General features: G+C 52.1%; 1 protein-coding gene across 3 annotated transcripts in view; it reads left to right on the plus strand.

Moving 5' to 3' along the window:
- Positions 1 to 18269, plus strand: part of CDK12 (cyclin dependent kinase 12) — a 28506-nt gene extending 10237 nt beyond the window's left edge. Inside the window, exons 3-14 of one of the 3 annotated variants that reach the window (XM_042787322.1) lie at positions 2478 to 2654; positions 4191 to 4330; positions 4990 to 5160; positions 5907 to 6096; positions 7014 to 7070; positions 7634 to 7735; positions 9114 to 9191; positions 9686 to 9802; positions 10405 to 10536; positions 11310 to 11524; positions 13324 to 13773; positions 16282 to 18269. In XM_042787322.1, the coding sequence (XP_042643256.1) occupies positions 2478 to 2654; positions 4191 to 4330; positions 4990 to 5160; positions 5907 to 6096; positions 7014 to 7070; positions 7634 to 7735; positions 9114 to 9191; positions 9686 to 9802; positions 10405 to 10536; positions 11310 to 11524; positions 13324 to 13773; positions 16282 to 16973 (2521 nt within the window). In that variant the 3' untranslated portion in view covers positions 16974 to 18269. Of the gene's footprint in view, positions 1 to 2477; positions 2655 to 4190; positions 4331 to 4989; positions 5161 to 5906; positions 6097 to 7013; positions 7071 to 7633; positions 7736 to 9113; positions 9192 to 9685; positions 9803 to 10404; positions 10537 to 11309; positions 11525 to 13323; positions 13774 to 14647; positions 15108 to 16281 lie in introns of those variants that run through there. The other 2 variants (XM_042787323.1, XM_042787324.1) reach the window with 2 other exon arrangements.
- The last annotated feature ends 6387 nt before the right edge of the window (positions 18270 to 24656 follow it).

Consider the following 24656-nt stretch of genomic DNA (forward strand, 5'->3'; position numbering starts at 1 on the left):
GGGTGATAGTACAGCTGGTTGCTAAGCTTAGTAAATAGATTTACTTTTTCCCTATAAAAGGGTGGGAAATCCTGCTTCATTTTGCTGAGGCTAGTGGCAGTTGCATATGGCACTGACTGTACAGAAGCTCACTCATAATCAACTGCCTTCGTGTTTATGAACAAAACTTTTTTTGGATTAACTTTTTGTTTTCATGCCCTGAGACTGGGAGAATGCTCCAGCTCTGAGACCGTGGAAAGAGTAGGGTTTGGAAATGTGCTTCGAAGTGCCCAAGTACAAAAATGCCTCATTCGATGAGAGGCTCTTTAACCTTTCTTGATGCTTGCCGAGCTCTCAGGATTTATAATCTGTCTGTAACGCTTTTAGACTTCACAGCAGTCGGGGTGCACCGTGGGTCACCTCACCTAGCAGGAGGAGAGGAAAAGCTGTTTAGAAGCGAGTGGTACAAGCTTTGTACGTGTTCGGTGTTGCGCTCGGAAGTGGCGTAGGTTCCTGGGAGCATCTGGTTGACTGTTCATAGCACTAACAGTTAAAAACGCAGACCTGACGGATCGCATTCCAGCTATTCCAGGGGAGGGGAAGGAGGGAGGTAGCTCCTAGGAGTCGTTGTTAGGCAGTTGACGTTCACACTTTGTCATTTTTCTGCTTGGGCAACTCTGAAGGGTCTGTTTGACTTCCTCACTTTGAAAGAAATGCCTGGTGGAATTGTCCAAATGTTCTGGGGGTGATTAAAGTTAGAGTAGCCATCCAGTAGCACTAGTGCTGATACGCAGATCGATTAACTAAGCTGTACATAACTAGGCATGGATAACAGTGGGTCAGCAAGGAAATGGTAACTCGTTGGTAAGAGGGAGAGAAAGGACCCCTGGAAGGCCAGGCACCCAGGTTAAACCTACAAACACACCCTCGTCCTTCCCAGGGACTCTGGCAAATAAATTGTCTTTTGATGTGTCTGGAAAAAGGCTGAATCTTTTTGCCAAGGTCAGAGGGCCCAAGCTCAGCATATATATTAGATATTTAAATACTATCAGGAACAAATTAATTGCCAGTTAGAAGTGGATTAAACACAAAGTCAAACAGCTGCTTTTTTGTTACGGTGAACGTTCAGCCTGTAAGAACTGGCCATTAGATCAGTGCTTCAAATACACGTATGAAAGCCGTAAAGAAAGCAAAGCCTCGTTGATCTGCTCTGTTGGAACAAAGTCTCTCGCCTCCTGCGTGCGGTCGGGGGGGCCCTGGCTGTCTAGATCCAGCTTTGAAAAACCTCTTTGGAGGTTTACCGTGGATTCACCTCGGCGAAGTGACCCGGCTGGGTGTCACTCTGCACATTAAGGATTTGCAGTTAATGGGGGGTGAGCGCACACAGCTCTCCGGCCTCTGGCATTTCTAGGATCCGTGCCACTGGCAGGAGCGCCCGTCAGCGGTTCCCTCCGGAGGTCGGGGCTGCTGTGACGTGTGCTTAGTTCTGCAGCCGCCTGCTGACTCCTCAGCAGTGGGATAACATTGCTCCCCTGGCTCTTACAGATGTCAGAGCTCAGGGCCAGGATAGCATCCTCCATTCCCTTGCTTGTTTCTTAACTATATTTCACAAGAGATTGCCCTGCAGATTAGGCAGTGTCTTAAAAAAAAAAAAAAAATCGGGAAAATGACCTATTTTCATCACTTCATTTATGCGGAGTTCTCTGTGCTGAAGCGTTAGACCTGGTGATGCTGACAAACAGCAAATCTCCTGCTGGCTGCCCTAAAAGTGAACCTTGAAAGGTTGTTCGTATCTCTTAATCTTTTTCTTTTCCTGGTGAAGCGGAGATTTGCGCGGAGAAGAATTTGTGACTGTTCAGACCCAGGAATTCTCCCCTCTGCATACATGAGGGAGAAATTAGATTCTGCTTATGAGACTCTTGCCAGTCTAAACCAATATTCTGATGTCACTGGTAATTTGATTTTTAAAAAAAAAAAAAAAGGTCAACTTCTGTTTTCTCAGCAATTATCACAAGTTAGAGTGCTACGTTTCAGTCCTTGCTAAGAAGTTAAAAGTTACTTATGTAGAGAGATTTAATTTTGGGTTCATATTTATAGTGGTCCCTAACAAGTCATGCATTTAACTTCATTACAATAAATGGACTAAATAGAGGAAGTGAGGGTCAGAAAGTGGGTGCTGGCTGATAGCCTGAGCTGTCTTACAGGAAACTCAGAATAACTACTCATTTATGCAAATGGAGCAAGTTCTAGTTGCAGAGAGCTGTGTGTTTATTTGAAGACAGCAGTTAAAACCTAACACTTTTCTCTCCTGATGTATTATCATTGTAAAATTTAAAGCGGTTTTGTTTTATACTTGCCTCTGCTAATTTTGGCACTTAAACACGGGCTTATAACTTTATGCTCTCGAATAGAGAGCTGTTGTCCTATAGTAAGCTTTTTTGTTTGTTAATTGGCTGTGAAGTCTGACTTCTGTATTGTATTAACTTTTCGGAGTTTAGTCCAAAAGAGATTCTTCCTCCAAAACCTGTGAAGAAAGATAGAGAGCAGAGACCACGACACTTACTCACGGACCTCCCGCTCCCTCCAGAGCTCCCTGGAGGGGACCCGTCTCCTCCCGACTCCCCGGAACCAAAGGCAGCCACACCACCTCAGCAACCGTTCAAAAAGAGACCAAAGTAAGCCTGGCTTTCTTTTCTTTTGGCTTTTTTGAGTTGTTAGGTTTTCTGTTTCTTCGCACAGGTGTCAGTCGAGGTTTCCAGAGCTGTGAGTCTCGGTGTATGCCGCAGCGCTCCTGGAAGAGCCCTGTGAGCTGTGTGGAGACGGCGCTGTTGAAAGGGCAATCATTTTTGAAATTGAATTTGGCAGCTGCTTTGCCAGCTCTCGGCAGCCTCCCCACCGTTTATTGGATGGGGAGAACACTTAACTTGCGCTTACTTATAAATCTTTAGCCAGACTTAGTTCAGTTGTATCAAAATTCTTTTGTCCCCAGACTCGTCTGAGTGCTGTCTTTATTGAAGGAAGTGAAATGCGGGGAAAACAAGTTCATATTTCTGTTTTTTCTTATGGTATATTAACTATTTCCTGTGGGTTGTTTCATATATGGGCCAGTGACAGCTGAAGGCCACTTGCCCCATCTATTTGAGAACTAACAGTACAGCAGTTTGGGAAGAAGAGGAGGTTGTGTAAATTGTGCACCCAATGGAGACTACGGTTCAGGCGTTGCCCTGAAGCTGTGACAGATTCTGTTGTCTTCCCCTTTGGCCCTTTCAAGGGTAGAAATTGCTGGAGTGTGTCATATTCCATCTCCAGCCACATCTGCCCTGAAAGCTCTCTCATCTTTTGATTGAGCCTGTAGCCTGCAGGCCAAGGAAACCTCCTGATGAGCATCCCTATATAAGGCTCGTGGGTGCTTCTAGGAATTGGTTATTCCAAATAGGAGACACACACCTTTTCTTCATGCACGACTGAGGTATTGCTCACGTTGCGTGGTATATACAACTTCCCCTGATACCAAAATGTACGCTGCTGTCAGGGGAGGAAGCGCCCTTGGCGTTTTGTACACAGAGTGCTAGCTGCACTTTGTTTTAAATAAAAATCAAACGTCCAGTGTTTCTGCACAAGATTCCAAACACTGATTTTTGTCTTACTTTAGCATAATTCTTTGGTATTTTTTAAAGATACTGGTTTGGTTCTCCTTCAAGCTACTCTCAGGTAAAGGTATGTAATGAGATATTTGTTCAAAGTCTGTGTAGCTGACTGTGTGCCCCAGGTAGGCTATAGCAAGATGCTTCTGCCACCTCAAAGTGTGTGGAAATGAGATGACATAATATCCATTTTGCTTGTCTTCCCCACGCTTTGTGCTACTTATTTCCCCAGGAGGAACAGTGTATTGCTCGTTAGCCATATGTAGCTGATTAATGCATAACTAAAGTGAGAAGATCTGATAGTGAGAGTGTTCTTTTAGTATCTGAATGAAATAGAAGGATAATATTCCTGTATAGCAGTGCCTGTATCTGGAGTAGCTGAGATTATATAGCATAATTCATTACACTCCACTGAACGCTCGCTTGCTAGGAGTGTAAAGACAGGGTGCCTGACCTTTGCTTTTTGTTTTTAGGGTACAGCTTAAAACAGTCAAGTGGGCATTTGTTTGCGGGGTGGTGGGTGAGGTGGAGCACTCGGGTGCCCAGCAGTCCTCTTCCCTCTTTCAGAATCTGTTGTCCTCGGTATGGGGAAAGGAGGCAGACGGAGAGCGACTGGGGGAAGCGTTGCGTGGACAAGTTTGATATCATTGGGATTATTGGAGAAGGGACATATGGGCAGGTGTACAAAGCCAAGGACAAAGATACAGGTAAGGATGCCAGGTGGCTTCAGGCTGACTCCAGTTCTTTAAGGCCTTGTTATTGTGGGTGTGCTTAAAACCCATTCCAGCCTTAGTGGTGTTGATGGTTAATGACGAATACCTGTAGAACTAGAAATGGTTCCTGCCCTGGTGTAAACACTTGCATCAGGTGTTCTCCAAAGGGGCAAAAGAACAGAAGTTCTGAAATACAAACTGTGAGTTAGTGCCCTGCTGCCCCCTCTGCTTGTGAAGTCGTGTGCCCTGGGCGTACGGTTTGACGTGTGGTCAGAGGGTTGGGGGGGGTGCAGCTATGGCAGCTGCAGATGCCAGCTGAACCCCTGCTTTTTAAGTGTCCCTTTGTCAGACTTTATTGTAGCAGAGCTGGTGAACGGGACTGGAGTGGATTCCAGGGTAAGTTTGTGTTCACCTGTGTGACTTTCTGCTGAAGCAGATTAGGAGCACTGGTGTCACCTGTCATGAGTTGTTGGTGTGATAACTTCTGACAGAGTGATTCAACAAAAATGAGCAGGGTGGTAACTAAAGCTGGCTCTGCCCTGCCTCGGTGGAGGTTGGCTGTGCTCACAGCTCCTTTCAGCTTCCCCCTGGAAATCCACAGAATTGTTGGCAGTGATGTGTGCAGGGGCTTTGACGCTGGCTCGTTCTGGCAGGTGAACTGGTGGCTCTCAAGAAGGTGCGACTGGACAACGAAAAAGAGGGCTTCCCCATCACGGCCATCCGCGAGATCAAAATCCTTCGGCAGCTGATCCACCGCAGTGTTGTTAACATGAAGGAAATTGTCACGGACAAACAAGATGCACTGGATTTCAAGAAGGACAAAGGTAGCGTTTGCTGCAGGGTGTGGTTTTGTTTAGCCAAGGGGGTGATGCAACTCCATTTGTTTATTCTTAGTGTGAAACTAAAAATCTAAACTCTGGTGTAGATCTTCTTTTTTTGCATTCCTCCTTGATAGATAGCTCCAGCAAGTTTGGCATCCGGATTTGGCCTTACATCAAAGGATAGATTCCAGTTAAAATGATTTGTCACACTGCAGGGCAGAGGTAGACATGGACTTCAAAGGTTGTATTGCATTTCTGTAGAGTCACAGAAGAGATGTCCTTTAAAAAAAAAAAAAAAAAAATAGGGGGAGGCAAACCTCTCCAGGGTTACTTGCTTTTGTTTGGGGCCTTTTCTTCTGTGAGAGAGAATGGAACAACACAAATGTCAGTTCAAGCCATGCATAGCAGTAGTCTCTTCAAACTAGCTTGAAAGAAAAAACAGATAGGTAAACGTGACCAGGATTCCAAAGGACTTTATTTTGGGGGCATATTTTGATTTCAGATGTCAGCTTGATGCACTAGAGGGGCTACTTAAATGATTTGGGGTTTTCTCTTCCCCTTGAGGAAAAAAAAAAATCTTCTGGGATGCCCAGTAAGCCCTAAATATCACAAGGCTGCATTAGGGAAAACACCAACAGAACACACTCAACAGTGCACGTAAAAGAATATTTCAACAGTTGAATCTCCTTTCATTCCTCCTTTTTCTTTGTCTCTCCTCTCTTAAATCATTTCTCTCTTTGTTATACCAGGTGCCTTTTACCTTGTGTTTGAGTACATGGACCATGACCTAATGGGGCTGCTAGAATCTGGCTTGGTACATTTCTCAGAGGACCATATCAAGTCTTTCATGAAACAGTTAATGGAGGGTCTGGATTATTGTCACAAAAAGAATTTCCTTCATAGAGATATTAAGTGCTCCAACATCTTACTGAACAACAGGTAACCTGGGAGTAGATACAATTCTGTCCAAGCTCTTCCCCTTGCTCTCCCTGGGTCAGCTGAGAGCACACAGTTGTCTTCACCTTGAGTATGCTGGGGAACAGGAGGTGTTGATCCCCCGTAGGCACACAGCAGCCCTGCATGTTTCCATCCGGGGTGTGACGAAGGGTTGTAATTAAGCAGTGGCTTTCCTGGGTGCTGCTGCTGGCTGAGAACACAGCTCCTGCTGCACGGGTCAGCAGCCCCAACAACCTCCTATTTAACTTGAGGTTGCTAGCAGTCTCTCCACGTGAGGCCCTCTGCTCGCTGTTTTGTAGCTCCTTACAGTTAACTTTCTTTCATGTTGACTTGAAGTAAATGGGTCTCTGTGTACACTTGGTCTCCATGGTATTTTGGCAAAAATACTGTTTATTGGAAGTGCTTGTATGCAGAGAAACCGTTGAGGGTTAAGGTAGGAAGTAGCAGTTCTTCGTGAATGCTCTCTCTTCTACAGATAGCAGTGTTTGGCAGTAACATAGTTTATCACAGAATGCATAACAATTATTCATTAGCTATTAGTTCTCAAGTCTTTATCTGGATATCCATCAGAAAACTTTGAGCTTATGAGAATAATATTGCGCATAATTGCATCCATGTGTCTGGATATAAATCTAAAGAATTTCTCTGAGACATTGGCCTTTTGGGGAGGGTTTGTGATAGAGATGGGACTGAATTATTGCCTTTTTTTTTTTTCTTTTCATTTCTTTGGAGCGTTGAATAGGATCTGGAAAATTAAGTCTGGCATATCCAAAAGTAACTGCAGCAAACATTGCTTTGTTAGGCCTTTCTACTACATGGGGGGATTTCCTTACCTTTCACTGCTTGCAGAGTGGGAGCCCAGCTGGGATTCAAACCAGTGAGTGTTTTTTGTCTTTCAGTGGGCAAATCAAACTTGCAGATTTTGGACTCGCCCGACTCTACAGCTCAGAGGAGAGGTGAGGCATAGTGGGATGGAGGAAGGGGGGACATGGCTTACATAGGTGGGATGAGCTCCTTCCTTCTTAGTATCCACATAGTCCCTTCACATGGAAGTCCTGGCATTGCCTGAGAAACTATTTCTACTCTAAGTGGTTTAATGCAGCACCAGCTCTTGGAGAACACATACTCCTGGCTGGTATTAATAGCCCTTTGTTAGACAAACCAGCTGATAAGGAACCAAAACATCTTCTCTGCCTGCCATGGACCTGCCATAGGCCACGTTTTGCTCTGTGCTCAGTCACTATTCAGTCACAGCAGCCCGTTGCTGCCTGTTGCAGGTCAGAATTGTTCAGTCTTGGGTACCTACAACTAACTGTCTTGTGCACGCAGGCAGACCTGGAAAATCTGTGACGTCCCATCGGCTTTATTTAACTTGGGCAGGTGCTGTGGCATTCTAGGCACCTGAAAGCCCCCTGCTTCTACTTACGTGCCCAACTCTGCCATTTGAAAGCTCAAATTACCGTTTGTTAAGGGCTTTGTGGCTCTTGTCATCAGTTTGTGTTTGTTTCTTGCGTTCCAGCCGTCCATACACAAATAAAGTCATTACATTGTGGTATCGACCTCCAGAATTGCTGCTAGGTGAGGAGCGTTACACACCAGCCATAGACGTGTGGAGCTGTGGGTAAGTGCCTGGTTTGTATCTTTTGTCCTGTTTGGGCTGTGAATATCAATCAGCACATGAACCGAATAGTTCTAGTGGAAGGTAGCCTTTAAGTCGTGCTATTTCCTGAAGCTGCTCCAGCTAGGCAAAGCGAGTTGTGATAGTCTATGAATACTTTCAAAATTCTGTGCTTTGGGGAAATAAGTGTGTGTCACCTAACGAAAGCTATACCATTTAGTAAACACTCCTAGAACGAGACTTCTATTGGTATTAACATGTGAGAGCATAAAAGGCACCCTTGCTGTTTAAAAACCAGACCAACCAACCTTTGATAATGATGTGCCACAAAGATCAGAAGGGGTGGTGAGCTTACTCTGTGCTGGTTATACCTTCAGGGTATGGGTCTAATGACCTAATAGAGAGTTTTTCTGTAACCTCTTCAGGTTGCTCTGTTGGTCACCTTATTTCTTCAGTTAAATCTAGAAACATTTTGAAGTAGACGTTTCGGGTTTCTAGCAGTGTAGGGAGTCCCATGAACAGGAGGAGTCTGGGCAGTTGAGCCACAAAGATGGAAGCTTTGCCAAGCAATTCAGAACCAGACTCTCGAGCATTCAGCGTTCAGAAGTGGGCCTGGGTTTCCCAAAATGCGTGCTTCCCGTTGCAATATTCGCAGGTAAACTTTCAGGAGAGTTTAGTACACAAACAGCAAAGGTTTGTGACAGTCAGGCCCTGATAATTACCTCTGGAAACTCCGGCCGTGAGGTCCGGTTGCTGTTGCGTGTCCTGTGTCAGATGAGTGGGGTAGCCCAGTTCCAGCAGACAGGTGCCTGTATTGGCCCACAGCTATATTTGACACTGATTGTTATTCCTGTCAAAAGGCTTAAGGGTAGATGTTAAGGACTGAATGAGTCAGAGCTGTCCCCTCCCTCCTTCTCTTCTTTCCCTTCCAGCTGGACAAATGTGTGCGTGTACAAACATTGTGTGTACAAGGCTGTATCCTGTGCTTGGCAATGACAAACAAAAAGCTGCTGGCAGCTGAGGATAATTTGGGCCAGCAGATATCCCTCAGTGAAGTTGAAAAGATAAATGGGCTGGATCTGGAGGCAAATGAGCTGCCTGGCTGTTTTTCTTGTCATGCTATTGACACATCCTCCTCTCCCTGCAAAGAGTTAAAGCGTGAAGCCTGTGACATGTTAACCAGCCTACTAGTGAATGGTATTTCCCAGCTGCGTAGAATTGGTGACTCTGTACACATAGGTTAGTTTGTCAGTTCTCAACTACAAGCCCTGATGCAAATAACTCTCCTCAGGCAAACCTGCTCCTGAACAGAAATGCTGCAGTGTTCAAACGATCATCCCAAGGGTTTGCTGTCATGACCTCTTGCTTTTCCTCTTTCCAGCTGTATCCTCGGGGAACTGTTTACAAAGAAGCCTATTTTTCAAGCCAATCTGGAACTGGCTCAGCTTGAATTAATCAGGTAAAGCATTGCACATGCATGCCTATGAGAAGAGGTACTGCAGAAACTGCTCATGCACACAGTCTCTGTGTTAGAAGAGCCCTCTTTCTCTAATCTGCCTGGAAAATGGGACCAGCAAACGACTGTAACTGCAGATGGGAATAGTTAGGCATTCAGGTGTCCATGCCTACCGTCACGTGCGTGGCTGCTAATGTATGCACCCTCAGTAAACTTTGCTGTGGTTAGTTGAGTGCAGAAATCATGAACCTAAATTACATCTCGCACTGAAAATCCATTGTGTTGGATGGCTTCTAAACTCAAAGTAAGCATTTTTCGTCTTCCTCCTACCTCCTTTCTAACCCGAGTGTTCCCTAATCTTTACTGAAGCGTGCCCAGACCTAGGTTACTGGTACAGTAAGTTGCTCGGAAAGGAGACTTTTTCCTTCAGGCTGGTGACTCTTCTCCCCCTTGCTGCGTTCCGCCTGCTGAGCCTTCTCTGCTTTTCTGGTTCTCAGCCGGCTCTGTGGGAGCCCCTGTCCAGCGGTGTGGCCGGATGTCATCAAGTTGCCCTACTTCAACACTATGAAACCGAAGAAGCAATACCGAAGGCGCCTGCGTGAGGAGTTCTCCTTGTGAGTTTTGTTAGAGGACGAGTGGCCGCGTGGGGGTAATGGTCCTCTGTTATGTTGTGCCACTCATCTGCTAGCCTTTGGCTTTGGTCTACCCGGTAGATGAAGCAGTGCTTTCCCCTTCTGGCCTCAGGCAGCCCCCTCCAGGAGGCCTTCTCCCATCTGGGGAAGGCTGGAATGTGGGGTCACTGTCCCCTTTCTAAATATCTGATCTGCCACAGGTGCCTGCTGGAGGGGATCCCTGCCTCTGCACGCTCGTGACACCTCTAGCTAGGGTCTGCACCTAGAAAGCCCACTTGGCAGTGTGGCTTTCTCACGGTGCAGAGGCTGTCTGACTTCAGAGATGTGCTCTCCGGGGGGAGAGTATAATTGTGTGATAATCTTGTGGGATTTGTAGCAGAGTTGCTCTTCATAAATGGCAAAAATTAGGCTGAAAATACCACATACCTGATGCCTGCTCTGTTGATGTCTGAGCTGCTGCATCACATAGTAACAAGTTTTGACTGTGGGGATTTCTCTTAGGCCTGAGGTGTGTCTCTGAGAGCGGGCTCTCCCCTGTTCAGAGCAAGGCCTTAACCCAGCCATATTTCCAACTCTCTGCGCAGCATTCCTTCGTCTGCTCTCGACCTGCTGGACCACATGCTGACGCTAGACCCTGGCAAGCGCTGCACAGCAGAACAGGCTTTGCAGAGTGACTTCCTTAAGGATGTTGATCTCAGCAAAATGGCACCTCCAGAGTAAGTCCCAGCTGGCATCCTCCACTGCAGCGGGCTCTCTGCTGATGAGCTTTGGGAAGGAGCCACTGGCTTGGCTTTGTTTTTTTTTTCAGTCAGAATTAAGTTAGGATTTCTGGGTGGTTTTCTCAACTCTGCCCTTGCGTTTTGTCATGTAGCTGAGCAAATAGCTCTTCCTGTGCTGTTGGTTTTCTGCCTGATAACAGGCTGGTTTTATAAGGCTCAGCTTAATGCTTGTAAGGTGCTCTAAAACCCTGTTGGAAGATGTGCAAGAGTAGCATGTAGCATATCCCTGTGCTCTGTGCCACGAAGGACTCATTTATGCTCCTTCTTAATTGACTTGGAGTGGCTGTTGAGCAGCATCACACTGCAGCTCTCTTCTCCCACTCCAGTCAAGCAGCCTGTAAAACTCCACTCAAGCCGCTTTGCGTGCAAGTGTGGCGGCAGCTTTTGAGAGTCCCCTTTCCTTCAGAGTTACTGAAGGCAGCTGCTTTCTTAAAGCCACTGGACTCTCAGAGCTTGGCTGAATTGCGTTCAGCTGGGCTTGTGTGCATTGCAGCTAACCCCAGTCCGTCCAGGGGTGAGATCCCAGTGCAAATTCAATGATTTGCCTGCAGCCTGGTTCTAGGATTTGCCCCTTCTTGGTTTAATAGTATGGTTTCAGTCAGAGGAACATCTCTGCTTCTCTAACGGCGCTAATAACTTTCTGTGGTCTTTGAGGATTAAATTGGTTTTCTTTCCCTGTTTCCTAACTGCTCAGTGTTGTTCTCTTCTAGCCTTCCTCACTGGCAGGATTGCCACGAGCTGTGGAGCAAGAAACGCCGACGGCAGCGGCAAAGCGGGATTGCAGTGGAGGAGCCACCGTTATCAAAAGTTTCTCGGAAAGAAACTACCTCTGTTACAAGCACAGACCCTGTCAAAAACAACAGCAGTCCTGTGCACCCACAGCCTGCCCAGCTCAAAACAGAGTCTGGTGCTGGAGATGCAGTAGGTCAGTGCCTCATCTGGGGTGTAAGAGGCTCCTCCTGATGTGTTACCTCCCCACCTTCTCTGGTCTGGGTGTGGGAGGCTTATGTCTATTTTCAAGCCAGTCTGGTTCTTTCACCTTTATTTCTACAGAAAAAGCATTCTAGAATCTTCCTATCTTGACTTTTTTCCTTTTTTTTTTTTTTTTTTTTTTTTTCCCCTCTGATGTGAAAACTGTCGGCTGCAGAGTGTTCTGGCTACTCTTCAAAAGTCACTGATGAGCTGACTGTGAATTTGTTCCATGAGTTAATATTATTGGTTCGGAAGTGTGCTTTCACAGAGGATAATGAAAGCAGTCACTGAGTCACTTGAGCCAGCGAAGTAACAGATAATAGGCTGGAAGGTGCAGCCATGTAAAGGGTGTGTAAATGAGCTGAAGCTTGATCTTGTTGATCAAATTATATAAAGATTAGGCATGGGATGTAACAGGCTGGTGGGCAAGTGTACGTTCTTGCACTTTGCTTGTTGCAGAAAAGATCAGTTGGTCACAAAGTCTTACAGGGCCAGGATTTGTACACCGTTTCCAAAACTGACCGACCTTCCTGTGTCTAGAAAATAGTTGGAGGGGAGATGTTTTGGTTCCTGGGAATGTAGAGATACACAAAGCTGCCCAGACCATGCTGATTGCTCTGTAGAAGCCTTATAAAACCCCAGCTACGGGCTAAAGCTTCCTTTGCGTCAAACGTTGTACTGACGAGTAACAAGGAAGACAGTTCTTGCTCCAGGGAACGCACAATCCATGTGTTCAGTGAAACATGGCAGATGGACAAAAGGTGGTGGTTGGATTAACAAACGGCTGAGAAAAGTGAGCATCGCATTCTTAGCTGCCTACCAGCCAAGAGGAGCTTAATTTGAAGCTTCTAAAACCAGACCTTTGCACCCTTCTTCCCAAAAGGTTTGACTCGCAGGGTCAGTGTCAGTGTGAAGGGACACCCTTGTCACTTGTCACTCGGGAGACTCTGCTCCAGCACGGTGCAGAGGGAGGTGATGCCACTCAAGGGTTGTATTTTAGACTAACCTGGATACTCGCAGGTCAGGACGGAGTCCTCTGTGATCCCAGGCCAGCTTTCAGCAAGGAATTGCCTTCTGCCTGACCTAATTTCTTTTGCTGCGTCGGTGGAACACACCCTTCCTCCGTCCCCGACAGCAGCTTAGCTCCATCCCGAGCAACCTGCTTCCCAGGGCAGGAGGGAGCCCTTTAGATCCCCGGGGTGCTGCAGGGAGCTTGGGGAGGGGCTGAGCTGCTGCCGGCCGGGCCGCTCCGATCGCCGCGGAAGCGGGCTGGGGGTTTCCAGTCTTCACCCCGCGTCCTCAGGCTTGCTGCCGTAACTGGTGGTGTCCACCAGTCTGGTTCTTGGGATGCCCTCGCGTAGCGAACCGAGGGACTGGGGACGGGGGGGAGGTTTGGCTCAGCTGGGCCGAAATCACCAGCGGTTGGGTTCGAGGGGGTGGCGAAAAAACCCTCCCTCCGTGGCTAACAGAGCGGTTCCCGGCTGTAGCCTTGGGCGAGTGCAGTGTGTGCGCGGTACCACGGGGGGCTGCTGCAGTGCCGCTCGGAGCTGAGCGCAGCCCGGAGGGGGCCAAGCTGATGGTGGAAATCTGAGCAAACTACCCCCGGAATCCTCCTCCCGGAGCCCCCGTGCCTCCCCCCGGCCCGGGGACGCGGAGGAGAAGTGTTTATTGGTAGGTGCAGCGTCGCGCTTGCAGACCGACGCGAGGTAGCTTCGCCTGACCTCCCTGTGATGCCGCTTGTGTTTCCTGCAGGCCTTGGAGAAATCACCCAGCAGCTGAATCAGAGCGAGCTAGCTGTTCTACTGAACTTGCTGCAGAGCCAGACTGATCTGAGCGTCCCACAGATGGCCCAGCTGTTGAACGTGCACTCCAACCCAGAGATGCAGCAGCAGCTGGAGGCTCTCAACCAGTCCATCAACGCGCTGACAGAAGCCACCACGCAGCAGCACGAGTCTCAGGCGGCAGCGGCGGCGGAGGAAGCTGTGGAAGAGCCACCCACGGAGACCCAGCTACCGGAGGAGCAGGCGACTCCAGAAACAGCCAGCGCTCAGGGAGATATGCAGAACGTGCTGGCCGTTCTGCTGAGTCAGCTGATGAAGAGCCAGGAGCCCGTTATAACCCTGGAGGAGAGCAACGGGGAGAAGAGCGGTGAGCAGCGGGGGCCAAGGAAAACCCCTACAGTGCACCCGGAGGAAAGTACAGGTAATTAATCACCACCATTGCTTGTGCATCGTGGATGCCGTGCACTTGGTAGAACAATTAAAGTATTCCCTACGAGTGTCTCTGGTTTAACTGTGGCCAGGAGGAACCGAGACATTGGAGCGTTGTGAGAGAGGGAGGCAGGGGGTGTGGATGGGAGGAAGGAAAGACGCTGGGTGCTAGGATGTGGTCAAGCCTCAGATTTCAAGCCTGAGACAGACACTGACCCACTCCCCGCGGTAAGTGCTGGACTGCTCAGGAGGCTTTAACAACTGCAAAAAGCCAAAACACGAAAATACTCACTACTCCACATCTCCAAAGCGTGTAACATCCATTAGTGCTCCACTGTGAATGGGTCAGTGAAGATTAAAGATTTTGGGTTTTGCCCAAAAATGAAAGGGAACTTGGAGGGTCAGTTCTTCCCCCAGTACTCTAGTAGTCAGTTTACACAGTCAGGTAGGATTTTTGCACAGGACGTTGAATCTCTGTAGATTTTCCCATCTTGTTGCTTGTCCCAACTCTCACCGTTCCCTTCCTGCCCTCTCGGAAAAAAAAAAAAAAAAAAAAATGCAGAGATGCTTTTAAAGAACGTGAGAACTGAAATGCTGGAGAGTGCTGGAAGGGAGGGACGGTGGCAGTTGTGTACATAAACTTGCACAGCCCGCTCCGGTGTGCCTGGCTATACGTAGAGTTGACTTTTAGGAGTCCTGAAATCCAGCGACTTCTGCAGCTGAGCCGAAGGGCTGGTTCTTGTAGGGCAAGTAGGAGGCATGTTTAAAAGACCTGATTGTATTCAGTGAACTCTTGGATTTCCTTTTCAAAGGTGAGTGTAAATGTCTCCATGTCTTTTGTTTCTGTTGATTTTTTGAATTATTAGCAACATCCTGTGACGACCTCACCCAATTCTAGAAGCGCCTCCTGAGTATGTCTCAGACTCTCCAGGGAGCCTCTTTTGGCCCGATACACAACTCCTCTGCAATGTAGCTGAACGTGCTGTGTTCTCGTGCCTTCAACACACCCGCCCACCACAAGCCAGTTGTGATCGTGCTCTTTTTTTCTTTTTTTCTTTTTTTTTTTTTTTTTTTTTTCTCCTGCCCTAGTACTGGAAGATAACTAGGTTATTGTAGAGCAGATTCAATTAAATAACATTGTTCTCTGTTTATAATTATTTTAAATGATATGCTGTCCCCAAATCAGCTTGGCTTTAAAATTACCTGAAGATTGTTTTCTGGATTTAAATACAATCTAGTTTTAAAGTGGACTGACTGATACGGGTGGAGGGGTGGTCCTGGAAGACTACTGGTTTTCACAATAAAGTTTGACCTTTTTAATAACCAGTTTTGCAAATGATTTGAGGCTCTGATTCAAACAAGGTGTCCGTGGCCTCTTACGTCATCGCCAGTGATAACTTTGACCACCGTGTTAGCCGGCCCTTGTGTCGATGAACGAGACGGAGTCAGTGCAGTTGTGTTGCTCGGCAGGAGTCAGGGCTGGTTTCGGGAGCGAAGCCGACGCGCGCGGCGGCGGGGGCAGATCGCGTCCTCCCCGCCGGGGGGGCCAGAGCTCTGCTCTCGCCTTTCCCACCACCCAACCCGCCTGCTTTGTTCTTCCTGCTGCCTCAAAAAAAAAAAAAAAACAGTAACACAAAGTAATAAGAGTGTGGTGATGGGAAGGGGGAGTGGGGTGGGGGGGTGAAGGGTGCTTTTGTTCTAGCTAGGAGGGGTCCTTTGGAAACAGAAATCCTTGTGAGCAGGTCTGGTTTGGGGGGTGGGGGGAGTTGGGGGGGGGGGGGGGGGGGGAGAAGTGGGTGGGAGGGGGGGGGGCAAAGGATTTTCTCGTGCTCCAGGACCGTCTGTACGTTGCATGCAAATATTGGTGGGTTTAGATTGGTTTGGACTGTACGCTGGAAATGTACTTTGTAAAAAAAAAAAAAAAAAAAAAAAGGTCAAAACCCAAGTGAAGCGGGGCCGGCTCTGGTAAGAAGCAAAGGGGGGGGGGGGGGACACGAGAGGGTGTACCCCCTCCCTCCGCTCTGCTGTGGGTGCAGTGGGGAGCTGGGATGTGTGCGTTTGGGGTTGGGTTTTGGTTTTCTCTGGGTTTTCTAAACCCGTACGTCAAGGGCCACGCTCCAGCGGCGTAGAAGCCTGGTCCCGGAGCAGTGAGGCGGGGGGACCCCGCTTTTTGGGGGAGACCCCGCTTTTGGGGAACACGCGCTGTCGTGTTTGATCCCAGAGCAGGAATTCCCTCAGCGGGCGCCGGGTGTTTGGGGGCGTGGGGGGACGGGGCAGCCGTTCCTGAACCGCGTGCGTTGATCTTGCGAGGGGCGCCCGCTCCTAAACCCCTCCGCCCCTTTTCCATCGCGTCCTAGAGAGCGGACTGTCTCGGTAGGACGTTTGGTTGGTTTGGTTTTTTTTTTTTTTGTTTTTTTTTTTTTTTTCTTCATATAAATGCATTTATATCTGCTCGCGTGCTGTTTTACGATGGTCTTTAAAAGAAGTAACCCTTCCACAGCATGTCCTCCTCGCATTCTCCCACCAGAGAAGAGACCCCCCGAGCCCCCCGGACCGCCGCCGCCGCCGCCCCTCTCCGAAGGCGATCTCTCCAGCGCAGCCCAAGAGTTGAACCCGGCCGTGACGGCCGCGCTGCTGCAGCTCTTTTCCCAGCAAGAGACGGAGCCGCTCGGCCACCCGACGCACGAACACCACCAGCCCTCGAGAGCCGCGGACTACGGCAGGTCCCACTCCTCCAGGACTTACAGCGCCGAGGGCTCCGAGGGGGGATTTGGTGCCGAGGAGCTGAATTCAGGCCAGACTCTGCTAGAACCCTCTGCCCAGCCTCTGGGGAAAAGCAGGACCTTCTTGGGCTCCGTGAGCCACCTCGGGGAGACGAGCAGTTACCAGGGCACGGGATCTGTCCAGTTTCCAGGGGACCAGGACCTCCGCTTCGCCCGAGTCCCCGTCACCGTCCACTCGGTCGGGCAATCTTTCACGAAAGCCGAGGGGAGCAACAACACGCTGGTACATCCGGAGGCCAAAATTCAAAATTACGGCGAGCTGGGACCGGGGACGGCCGGTTCCAGCGGGGCAGGAACAGGTCCCAGCTGGGGTGCCCCGACCCAGGCGGCTCCCTCGTACGGGAAGGCGTACCGTGGGGCTGGCAGAGTGCCTCCGCGGGGCGGCCGGGGCCGAGGGGTTCCCTACTGAGCTGCGAGGTGTCCCCCCTCCCTCACCTCTCCCCCCCTTTAGTGACATGACTTTAATTATTTTGGGGGGGGGTGGTAATTTTTCTTTTTTTCTTTTTTTTTTTTTTTTTTTTTTTTCTTTGCCGGAGCAAGGTCTCGTTTGCATTTCAGCTGCTGCAAAGCTCCCTGTTTGTATTCCTTGCTAGGCTGCCGGCGGGGCCCCCCCACTCCCCTCCCCTTCCCATGACTTACTGTAGGGTCCCCGCTTGGGCGTCTCGCTGGCCAAAACCTCTTGCGCTTGGTTAGTGACCCAACAAAACTGAAAAAAGGAGAAAAAAAAAAAAAAAAAAAAAAGAAAGAAAAAAAACAAGAAAAAAAAAAACAAAAAACAAAAAAAAAAAACACACACCACCGCAAAAGACGGTGAGCTTTCTGCCCTGAGCCAGCAGAGTTGGGGGGGGGGGGGGAAATTGTTTAAATAAATAGGAATGAAACAAACCCAACCCTGTGGGAAGAAGGAAATTTAAAAAAAAAAAAAAAAAAAAAAAAAAAAGCTTCACAAGCTGGGCACCGGCGCTTCTCCGTGGGGGAAGCGTGGGGCAATGTTCAGGTAGGGCTGAGGGAGAGTCTGGTTCCCGAAGCAATTTTTTTTTTTTTTTGTTTCTTTGTTTGCTTTCCCAATTTCCTTTAAAAAAAAAAAAAAAAAACTTTAAATTTGCAGAGGCGCCTGGGCCAGGTCTCCTGGCTGGGGAGACCCAGGGGGTGGCACAGGCTGGTGCTCAGTCCCGCTGGCCCCGGGGCCAGGCCAGCAGCCTTGGCCCACCGGCTTTCCTGGAGGGTCTCCTTGGGCTTTGTAGGTTTTGTACCTCCTGCTAGAACTTTGCAGTAGGAATCTTTTTTTTTTTTTTTTTTTTCCCTCCTTTTTTTTTTTTTTTTAAGAGCCGAAGAGAACACCTCCCTTGAAAATACGTATATTTCTTTGTAATTCATATCTTCCGAAACACTTAATTAAAGAAAAAAGGAAAAAAAAAAAAACAATTTCTGGTGGGGGGTCACCGCCAGGTAGGAGTGTCCTTTGTACCCGCGTTCCCCCCGGGCGGGCGTTGCGTGTCCCGGCCGCGTCGGTCGGGCTCCCCCAGCAGCATCTCAGTACCTTGAGGCTTACCAGGCGTTAATGTATCATTTCTATAAGCATATATATATTTTTGTTGTTGTCAAGGAAGTATTTACAATGAATTTTCTCCTCCCGCAGAACCTTGCGATGTTGTCCATTTCAATGAGACTTAAACAAAAGAGATGAATAAAACAAAGGTACATATTTATGAGCTTTTTTTCTGAGTAGGCCTTTCCTATGGAAAACAGACGGTGGTTCTTTTCATTTTAGAGATGACAGTGTTCTGAGGTGTTAAACGGGTGGGAGTCCAGGGGGCCGAGAGACCTTCTTGCTACTAACAGGATTTGATTTAATTTCTTTTTTATACAGAGAGATAAATTTAAAAACAAAAACAGAAAAACAAAAAAAAACAAAAAAAAAAAAAAGCACCTAAATAGGTGGTGCTTCTCTAACTGGGGAAAAAAAACCTGCCTTACACAGCCAGACCCACGGCTGCACCCAGCAGCTTTGCCGTGGGAGGAAGGATGGGAGAGAAAATAAATATATATATATACATGTATATGTCCACACAGTGCTGGTGAAGTGCGAGGGCCCTGCGCGAGCAGGGACCAGCAGCTCTCGTAGTGTTGAGTCAGCACCGAGGAGCGACACCCTTTGCGAAATTCCAAGTATAAATTTGTTGGGTTTTGGTTTGTTGGTGGTGCTTGGGGTTTTTTTTGGTTTTTTGTTTTTTTTGTTTTTTTTGTTTTTTTTTTTCCTCTTCTTTAATTGCCGGTTCAGGCCTGATGTGCAGGATTTAAAAAAAAAAAAAAAAGTTCTGTAAGATGCAGTGCACTAAATAAGCCAGTCACCTCTTGAGGGTGTTTTTTTTTTTTGAATTTCTAGATTTTCCCTTTCCACCCTGCAGCTGCCAGCTCCGGTCGGTGGTGGAGCTTTTGTTGTTGTTGTTGTTGTGGCTTTTCCTCCCCTGCCCGTCCGATTTGGATGGAGAAGTCGTGTGCCAGGGCTGAATCCTCCGCGGGAGCCGATGCCCAGCTCTTGGCTCTGCGATTTGGCAGATCCCCGCGCAGCCGAGCGGGGCCTGTGCCCCCCCCCCCCCCCCCAGCCCTGCGACAGTTTGGGGGTGACCTGGCCCAGTTTTTGGTGAAGCAAAAGGCGGGGTCACCTCTGCCCCCCCACCCCCCCCGTTTATTTTGCAGCCGGGACTGGGAAGGTGCTGGGGACCCCGGGGGGGGGGGGGGGGGCAGTGGGGGGGGGCTCCTGTCCCTCTCTCTGTCCCACCCGGGGCAACGGACAGACGTCCCAGACTTCTGTCCCTTGCTCGGGGGGGGGGGGGGATGGTGTCTGTCCCCCCAGGCCAGGCCGGGAGGTGCTTTTCACCCCTCCCTGAGCACCCCGGGGAGGTTTGGGGCAGAGCTGGGGTGCTGGGGGGGCCACGGCTCCAGGGGCTTTTCTGAACTGGTCCCAGTAAGGGGATTTCCATCCCCGCAGGGGTGAAGGGAGCCAGGCTGAGACACGACCCCCCCTGATCGCAGGGCTGGGGGGCTGCTCACATCCCCCTCACCCCCCAGCAGCTCACTCTTTCTTTTTTTTTTTTTTTTCCTTTTTTTGTCCTTTTTTTTTTCCTGTTTCTTCCTTTTTTTTTTCCTTTTTTTTTTCTTTTTTTTTCTTTTTTTTTTTCTTTTTTTTTTTTCTTTTTTCTTTTTTTTTTTTTTTTTGTTTTTAAAGGGTCTCTGTACAAAGAAGACAAAAGGATTTACTGGGGGGCGGGGGTGGGAAACCTGCATTTAAAAGGATTTAAAATGTGGTGCAGGTTACAGACAAGTCATTAGATGGCAATTCGCCCCTCCTTTCTTCCTCCACACGGATCGTTTTTGGGTTTCATGCCAATGTCTAACACGCTGTAGCCAGTTACCCAGCAGAGAAGCGTCTGGTAAGACTCTTACTGTACCTCTCCTGAGTTTCGTTTTGAGACTGAGCGCGCCTTTTTTTGGTTGTACCTTTGTCTCTGTACAGATATTTTGTAATATATTAAATTTTTTCTTTTCAGTTTATAAAAATGGAAAGTGGAGATTGGAAAATTAAATATTTCCTGTTACTGTATCGCCTTTTGCTCCATTGCACTGAATTACTGCGCTGCTCGCTGTAGCCTTTGCAAATCGCACGGTAACTGTGTTTTCCCTTAAAAAAACATTTTTTTTTTTTTTTTTTTTTAATACCCCTCATCCCGGTGCTGGCTCAGCACCAGTTGCCGGGGCTCAGCATCACCGGCCCTCTGCCCTTCGAGGCTGCAGCCTCGGTAAGCCCCCCCCCCCCCCTTCCACTCTGCTCGTTAGCTCACGCTAATTGGGAGCGGGGCCCCCAGCCTCGGGGGGTGTGTGTGTGTGTCCCCCCCCCCCCGAGCTGGGTGCTGCCGAGCGGCTGGGTGGGTGATGCCCGAGCTGGAGCAGGGCGGCTGCAGGGAAGGAAAGGGGGTGGGGGGGGGCAGGGGTTGGTCCCCAAACTTTCCCCCAGCTCCTGGCCCCCCCTCTCTTGGGCTCTGCAGAGGACCCCCGGGGTGCCTCGGGGGCCCGATCCTGCTCCTGGGGCGCAGGGTCTGTGTCCCCCCATCCGTCCACCCCTCTCCCTTCTGCCGGTGCTTCAGCTCCTCCCGGGCGGGGGGGGGACTGGAGGAGGGGAGGGATCGGGGGTGGCACAAGATTTGAGGGGGGGGGGGTCCTGCTCCGGGGGCTCCCTTTGCTCCCCCCCCCCCCAGCAGCCGCTTTCTGATGGGTGGGGGCTCAGACAGACCCTCACTCGCTCCTTTTAGTGACCCCTTGACGGGGGGGATCCCCCGCTTCTGTGACCCCACCGAGCAAGGGGGTGCTGCTGGGGGGTGAATGGGCGGGGGGGGGATGTCCCTGCACTGCAGCCTAGCCTCCCCCCCCCCCCAATTCCAGCCCCAGCTTTCTCACTCTCCTTTCGCCTGGTTTAGCATCCCCGCCGCTGACACGTCTTAAAATATATCCCTGTGCAGATGGCGGGGGGGGGGGCACCGCGTGCTTTCCTCTCGCCTTTGAAAGCAGGAGCGAACCCCCCCCCAGCCCCCCCCCCCCCCCCAGCCCAGCCACCGAACCGGGCCCGGTTGCCTTCCTCCTGATTTACGAGCGGGGCAGCTGGAAACCGGGCCGGCAACTGAGCACCAAATCCAACCGCCTGGTCCCTGCCCGGGGCGGGAGGGGGGACAGCGATGTGTCCCCCCCCTTCGGCACTGGGGCATCGCCGGCAGACAAAGACCCCCGATTCCTCCGGCATCCCCCTTCGCCGCCCCGTCCGAAGGTGACCGGGGCCTTGGGATTCTATTTTTAATTTATTTTCGCATTGAACTTCCTCGGTGGCAGCAGCTGCTGTGCCAAATGTTTGGTTTGGGGTTTTTTTTTTGGGGGGGGGGGGGGGGGGGGTAATGGCTGTAAATCTCCACTTCTGGCTTCCTCCCCGCTGGGTTCCGCTCGATCCCCGCGGTGCCGTCGCCTGGATCGAGCCGTGGGATCCGGGCACAGATCTCCCGGTTCCCACGTGTGTCCCCCCCCCGCCCCCGGCCGCCCCCCGCCCCCGTTTTCGATGTTCCCGACGTGGTCGAGCTCCACGTGTGTCCGTGGGGCGGCGGCTGTTGGTGCCCGGAAAATCCACCGCGACACGTGCTGGGCGGTGGAGATGGACTGGAAAGGGGTCGAGGAGGAAGAAGAGGAAGAGGAAGAGGAGGAGGAGGAGGGGGAGGAGGAGCCTTCCCGCCAAGGTGCTGCACATCACCGCGGATCCACGGAGCCGGGCAGCGGGATGAGCCGTGCCTCAGTTTCCCCACGTGCCTCAGTTTCCCCACCTGCGGCTCTCCCCTCCCGCCGGCTGGCCCAGGGAGATGGGGTGTGCGTTCGCCCCGCGAGCACACGCGTGTTCACGCGTGTCCGTGTATGCCAGTCACCAGGTGTCGCTCTCGGCACGGCCACCGCCTCCCACCACACCCCCCATCCTCCTCCCCGGCTATATTTGTCCTTCCAGCTGCTCCGGCTGTCGGCGTGGAAGGGTTTTTTTCTTGCAATTTAGACGTTTCCTTCCAAAAATCCGTTAACACCTTCCCTTGGCATTTTTTTTTTTGGGGGGGGGGGGGGAATAAAAGGATTGAAAAGGAACTGGAGGGGAGGGGGGATGGATAAAACCACCCCCCAAAACTGCGGAGGTGTTGGGAGGCCGGGGGTGGAGGATGGAGGAGGGGGTTGGGGTTTTTTTGAAGGGGGGGGGGGAAGGATGGGTGTGAGGACCCCGGTGCTTTCCATCCCACGGGATCCAGCGCCTCCCGGTCCCCGCGGGACTGGGGACACACACACACACACGTTTCACAGGCACTGGTGGCATTTGGGGTTGGTGACACCAGGCCGCACCCCGCTTTGCTGGGGGGGGTGGGGGGGGGCCCAGGGGATGGAGGGGCGGGATTGGGGGGGCTGCTTTGGGAAGGATCCTGCCCTCTCCCCGCTCCTCGGGGGACGGCAGCGGGGTGACACGGTCCCTGTGCCACGGGGCCACCTGGCCCGGTGAGCCCCCCCTCCCCGTACCCCCCCCCCCCTCCCCGTAACCCCCCCCCTCCTCCCTGCCCTGGCAGCTTGATTAAAAAGGCGGCGCGGGCGCCGCGGCACAGCTGGTGCCTCCTGCCAGCACCCCGAGCGGAAAGGCGCCCGAGATTAACATCTCCAATTAGCGGGAAAGCGAAGCCGCCGCAGCCCGGGGGGTTCCCCAGCCCCCCCCCCCCCCCCCCCCCCCCCCCTCCTCTTCCACGTCCCGTGTGTCGCATCCCCCCCCTCCAAAGTGCCACCTCCCAGGGGTGCTGCAGCCGGGCTGGGCTGTGCCTGGCAGCCCCCCGGCCTTGCTCCAGCCTGTGTCCCCATCCCAGCGCTCCCATCACCCCCCCCCCCCCCCCCCGATATTTTGGGGATCCAGCACAGCCCTCCCAGCTCCTGCATCCCCCCGAATCTTGAGGGGGGGGGGGGGGGAGGCCAGCTCTCTGGCTCACCCCGGCGTGCTCGGGCTCCAGATGCGTGGCGGCACCCCGGAAAATCCACCTCGGGCGTCTCATTTTTGGGGAGCGTTCCCCTCCCGCCCACCGTGCCCGCTGCCACCACCGTCCCCCTCCTGCCAGGCCCCACGTGCTGCCCAGCTGGGAAGGGGGGACCCAGGCACAGGGTGACCCCCCCCCCCCCCCCCCCCCCCGCACCCACCCACCCACCACACCCCGGGGACCGCAGCGGGTGCCCCCACGGGGCTGGGACCCTCGAATGGCAGCGGGGCCGGGGGCCTGGCAGCGCACCCCGACCCGGCCCATCGCCCTCCCCGCCGGCGCAGCTGAGCCGAGGCGAGGGGGGGAGGGCCTGCGCCTGCCGCGCTTTCACCTGCCATTTAATTGGATGTATTTTTAATTAATGGTGCCTCTGGGACCAACATGAGACAACACGATCTCTGAATAGGGGCAGGGGAGGAATTGGGGACGGTGGGAGGATTGGGCCGCGGGGTGCGCTTACCCGCCAAACGCCGCCATCAATCACCCCCTACTTTTCGGCTCCGGACTTTTGGCTGGGGCTCAAGGTGCCCCCCCCCCCCCGGCCCCTCCCGGTGCCTCCTGGCACACGTGTGATGAGCTGCACGTCCTCAGCTGCAAGTTGGCAGCGGCGGCGGAAGAGGGGGGGGGGAGCTGCTCTCCCCGTGGCGTTCACCAGTAAACCCCCACGCCCAGTTTGCTGCCTGATTGAACCTGCTGGGACCCCCAGGTCGCTGGGGGGGGGGGGGGCGGGCAGCCCCTTCCAGCCCCATCCCCAACAGCCCCTCTGCCCCCCAGCCTCCCCCACCGCAGGGGCTCTTGGTGCCCAGTGACCCCCCCCGTGCCCCCTCCCTCGCTTTGTTCCTCCAGCCCTGATGGCGGGGGGGGGGGGGGGGGGGGCACAGCTGGTTCAGGCTCATCCCCCCCCTCAACCTTCTGGCACAGCCGCGGGGGGGGCCGCTCTGGGGATGGGGGGGGGGGGGGGGGCGGTCCAGGGCAGCTGCCCAGCCCTGTGAGGAGCCGGGAGGGGGGGGGGGGGGGGCTGTGTGGGGTGTGGGGGGTTCACCCGTGGCAGGTGCCGCGGTGCGATGTAGGGCAGGCATTAATATTTAGTGGCGCTGGGGGGGCCGTGCCGGAAGGGGGGGGGGGGGGGGGGGGGGTGGCACAGCTGCCTCCTGCGCTGGAATGTGAACTGCAGCCCGTGGGGATGGCCACCACCGCCGGACCCCCGCGGGCCCCCCCGCCCCTCCTGCCTGCCCCCGGGGGGGCACGTTGGATGGGGACACGGACACACACACACACGACCCCCCCCCGGGCGCGGGGGGTGTGAAATGGGGTGGGTGGAGGCCGAGCCCCGACCCCTCGAAGCCACCGGCCACATATTGGGGGGGGGGGGGTGTGTCCCTGGGGGTTCCCCCCCGCCGTGCTCAGGCCACCGGCTGCGATGTCACCGTGGCGTGGGGGCGATGGGGACGGCTGGTGGCACGTCACGCGGGGGGGGGCGCCGTGTGCTGGCCCTGACCCTGCGC

The sequence above is a fragment of the Tyto alba genome, unplaced genomic scaffold (assembly GCF_018691265.1).
Source record: "Tyto alba isolate M040663 unplaced genomic scaffold, T.alba_DEE_v4.0 Super-Scaffold_12, whole genome shotgun sequence".
In the NCBI taxonomy this organism is placed as follows: domain Eukaryota; kingdom Metazoa; phylum Chordata; class Aves; order Strigiformes; family Tytonidae; genus Tyto; species Tyto alba.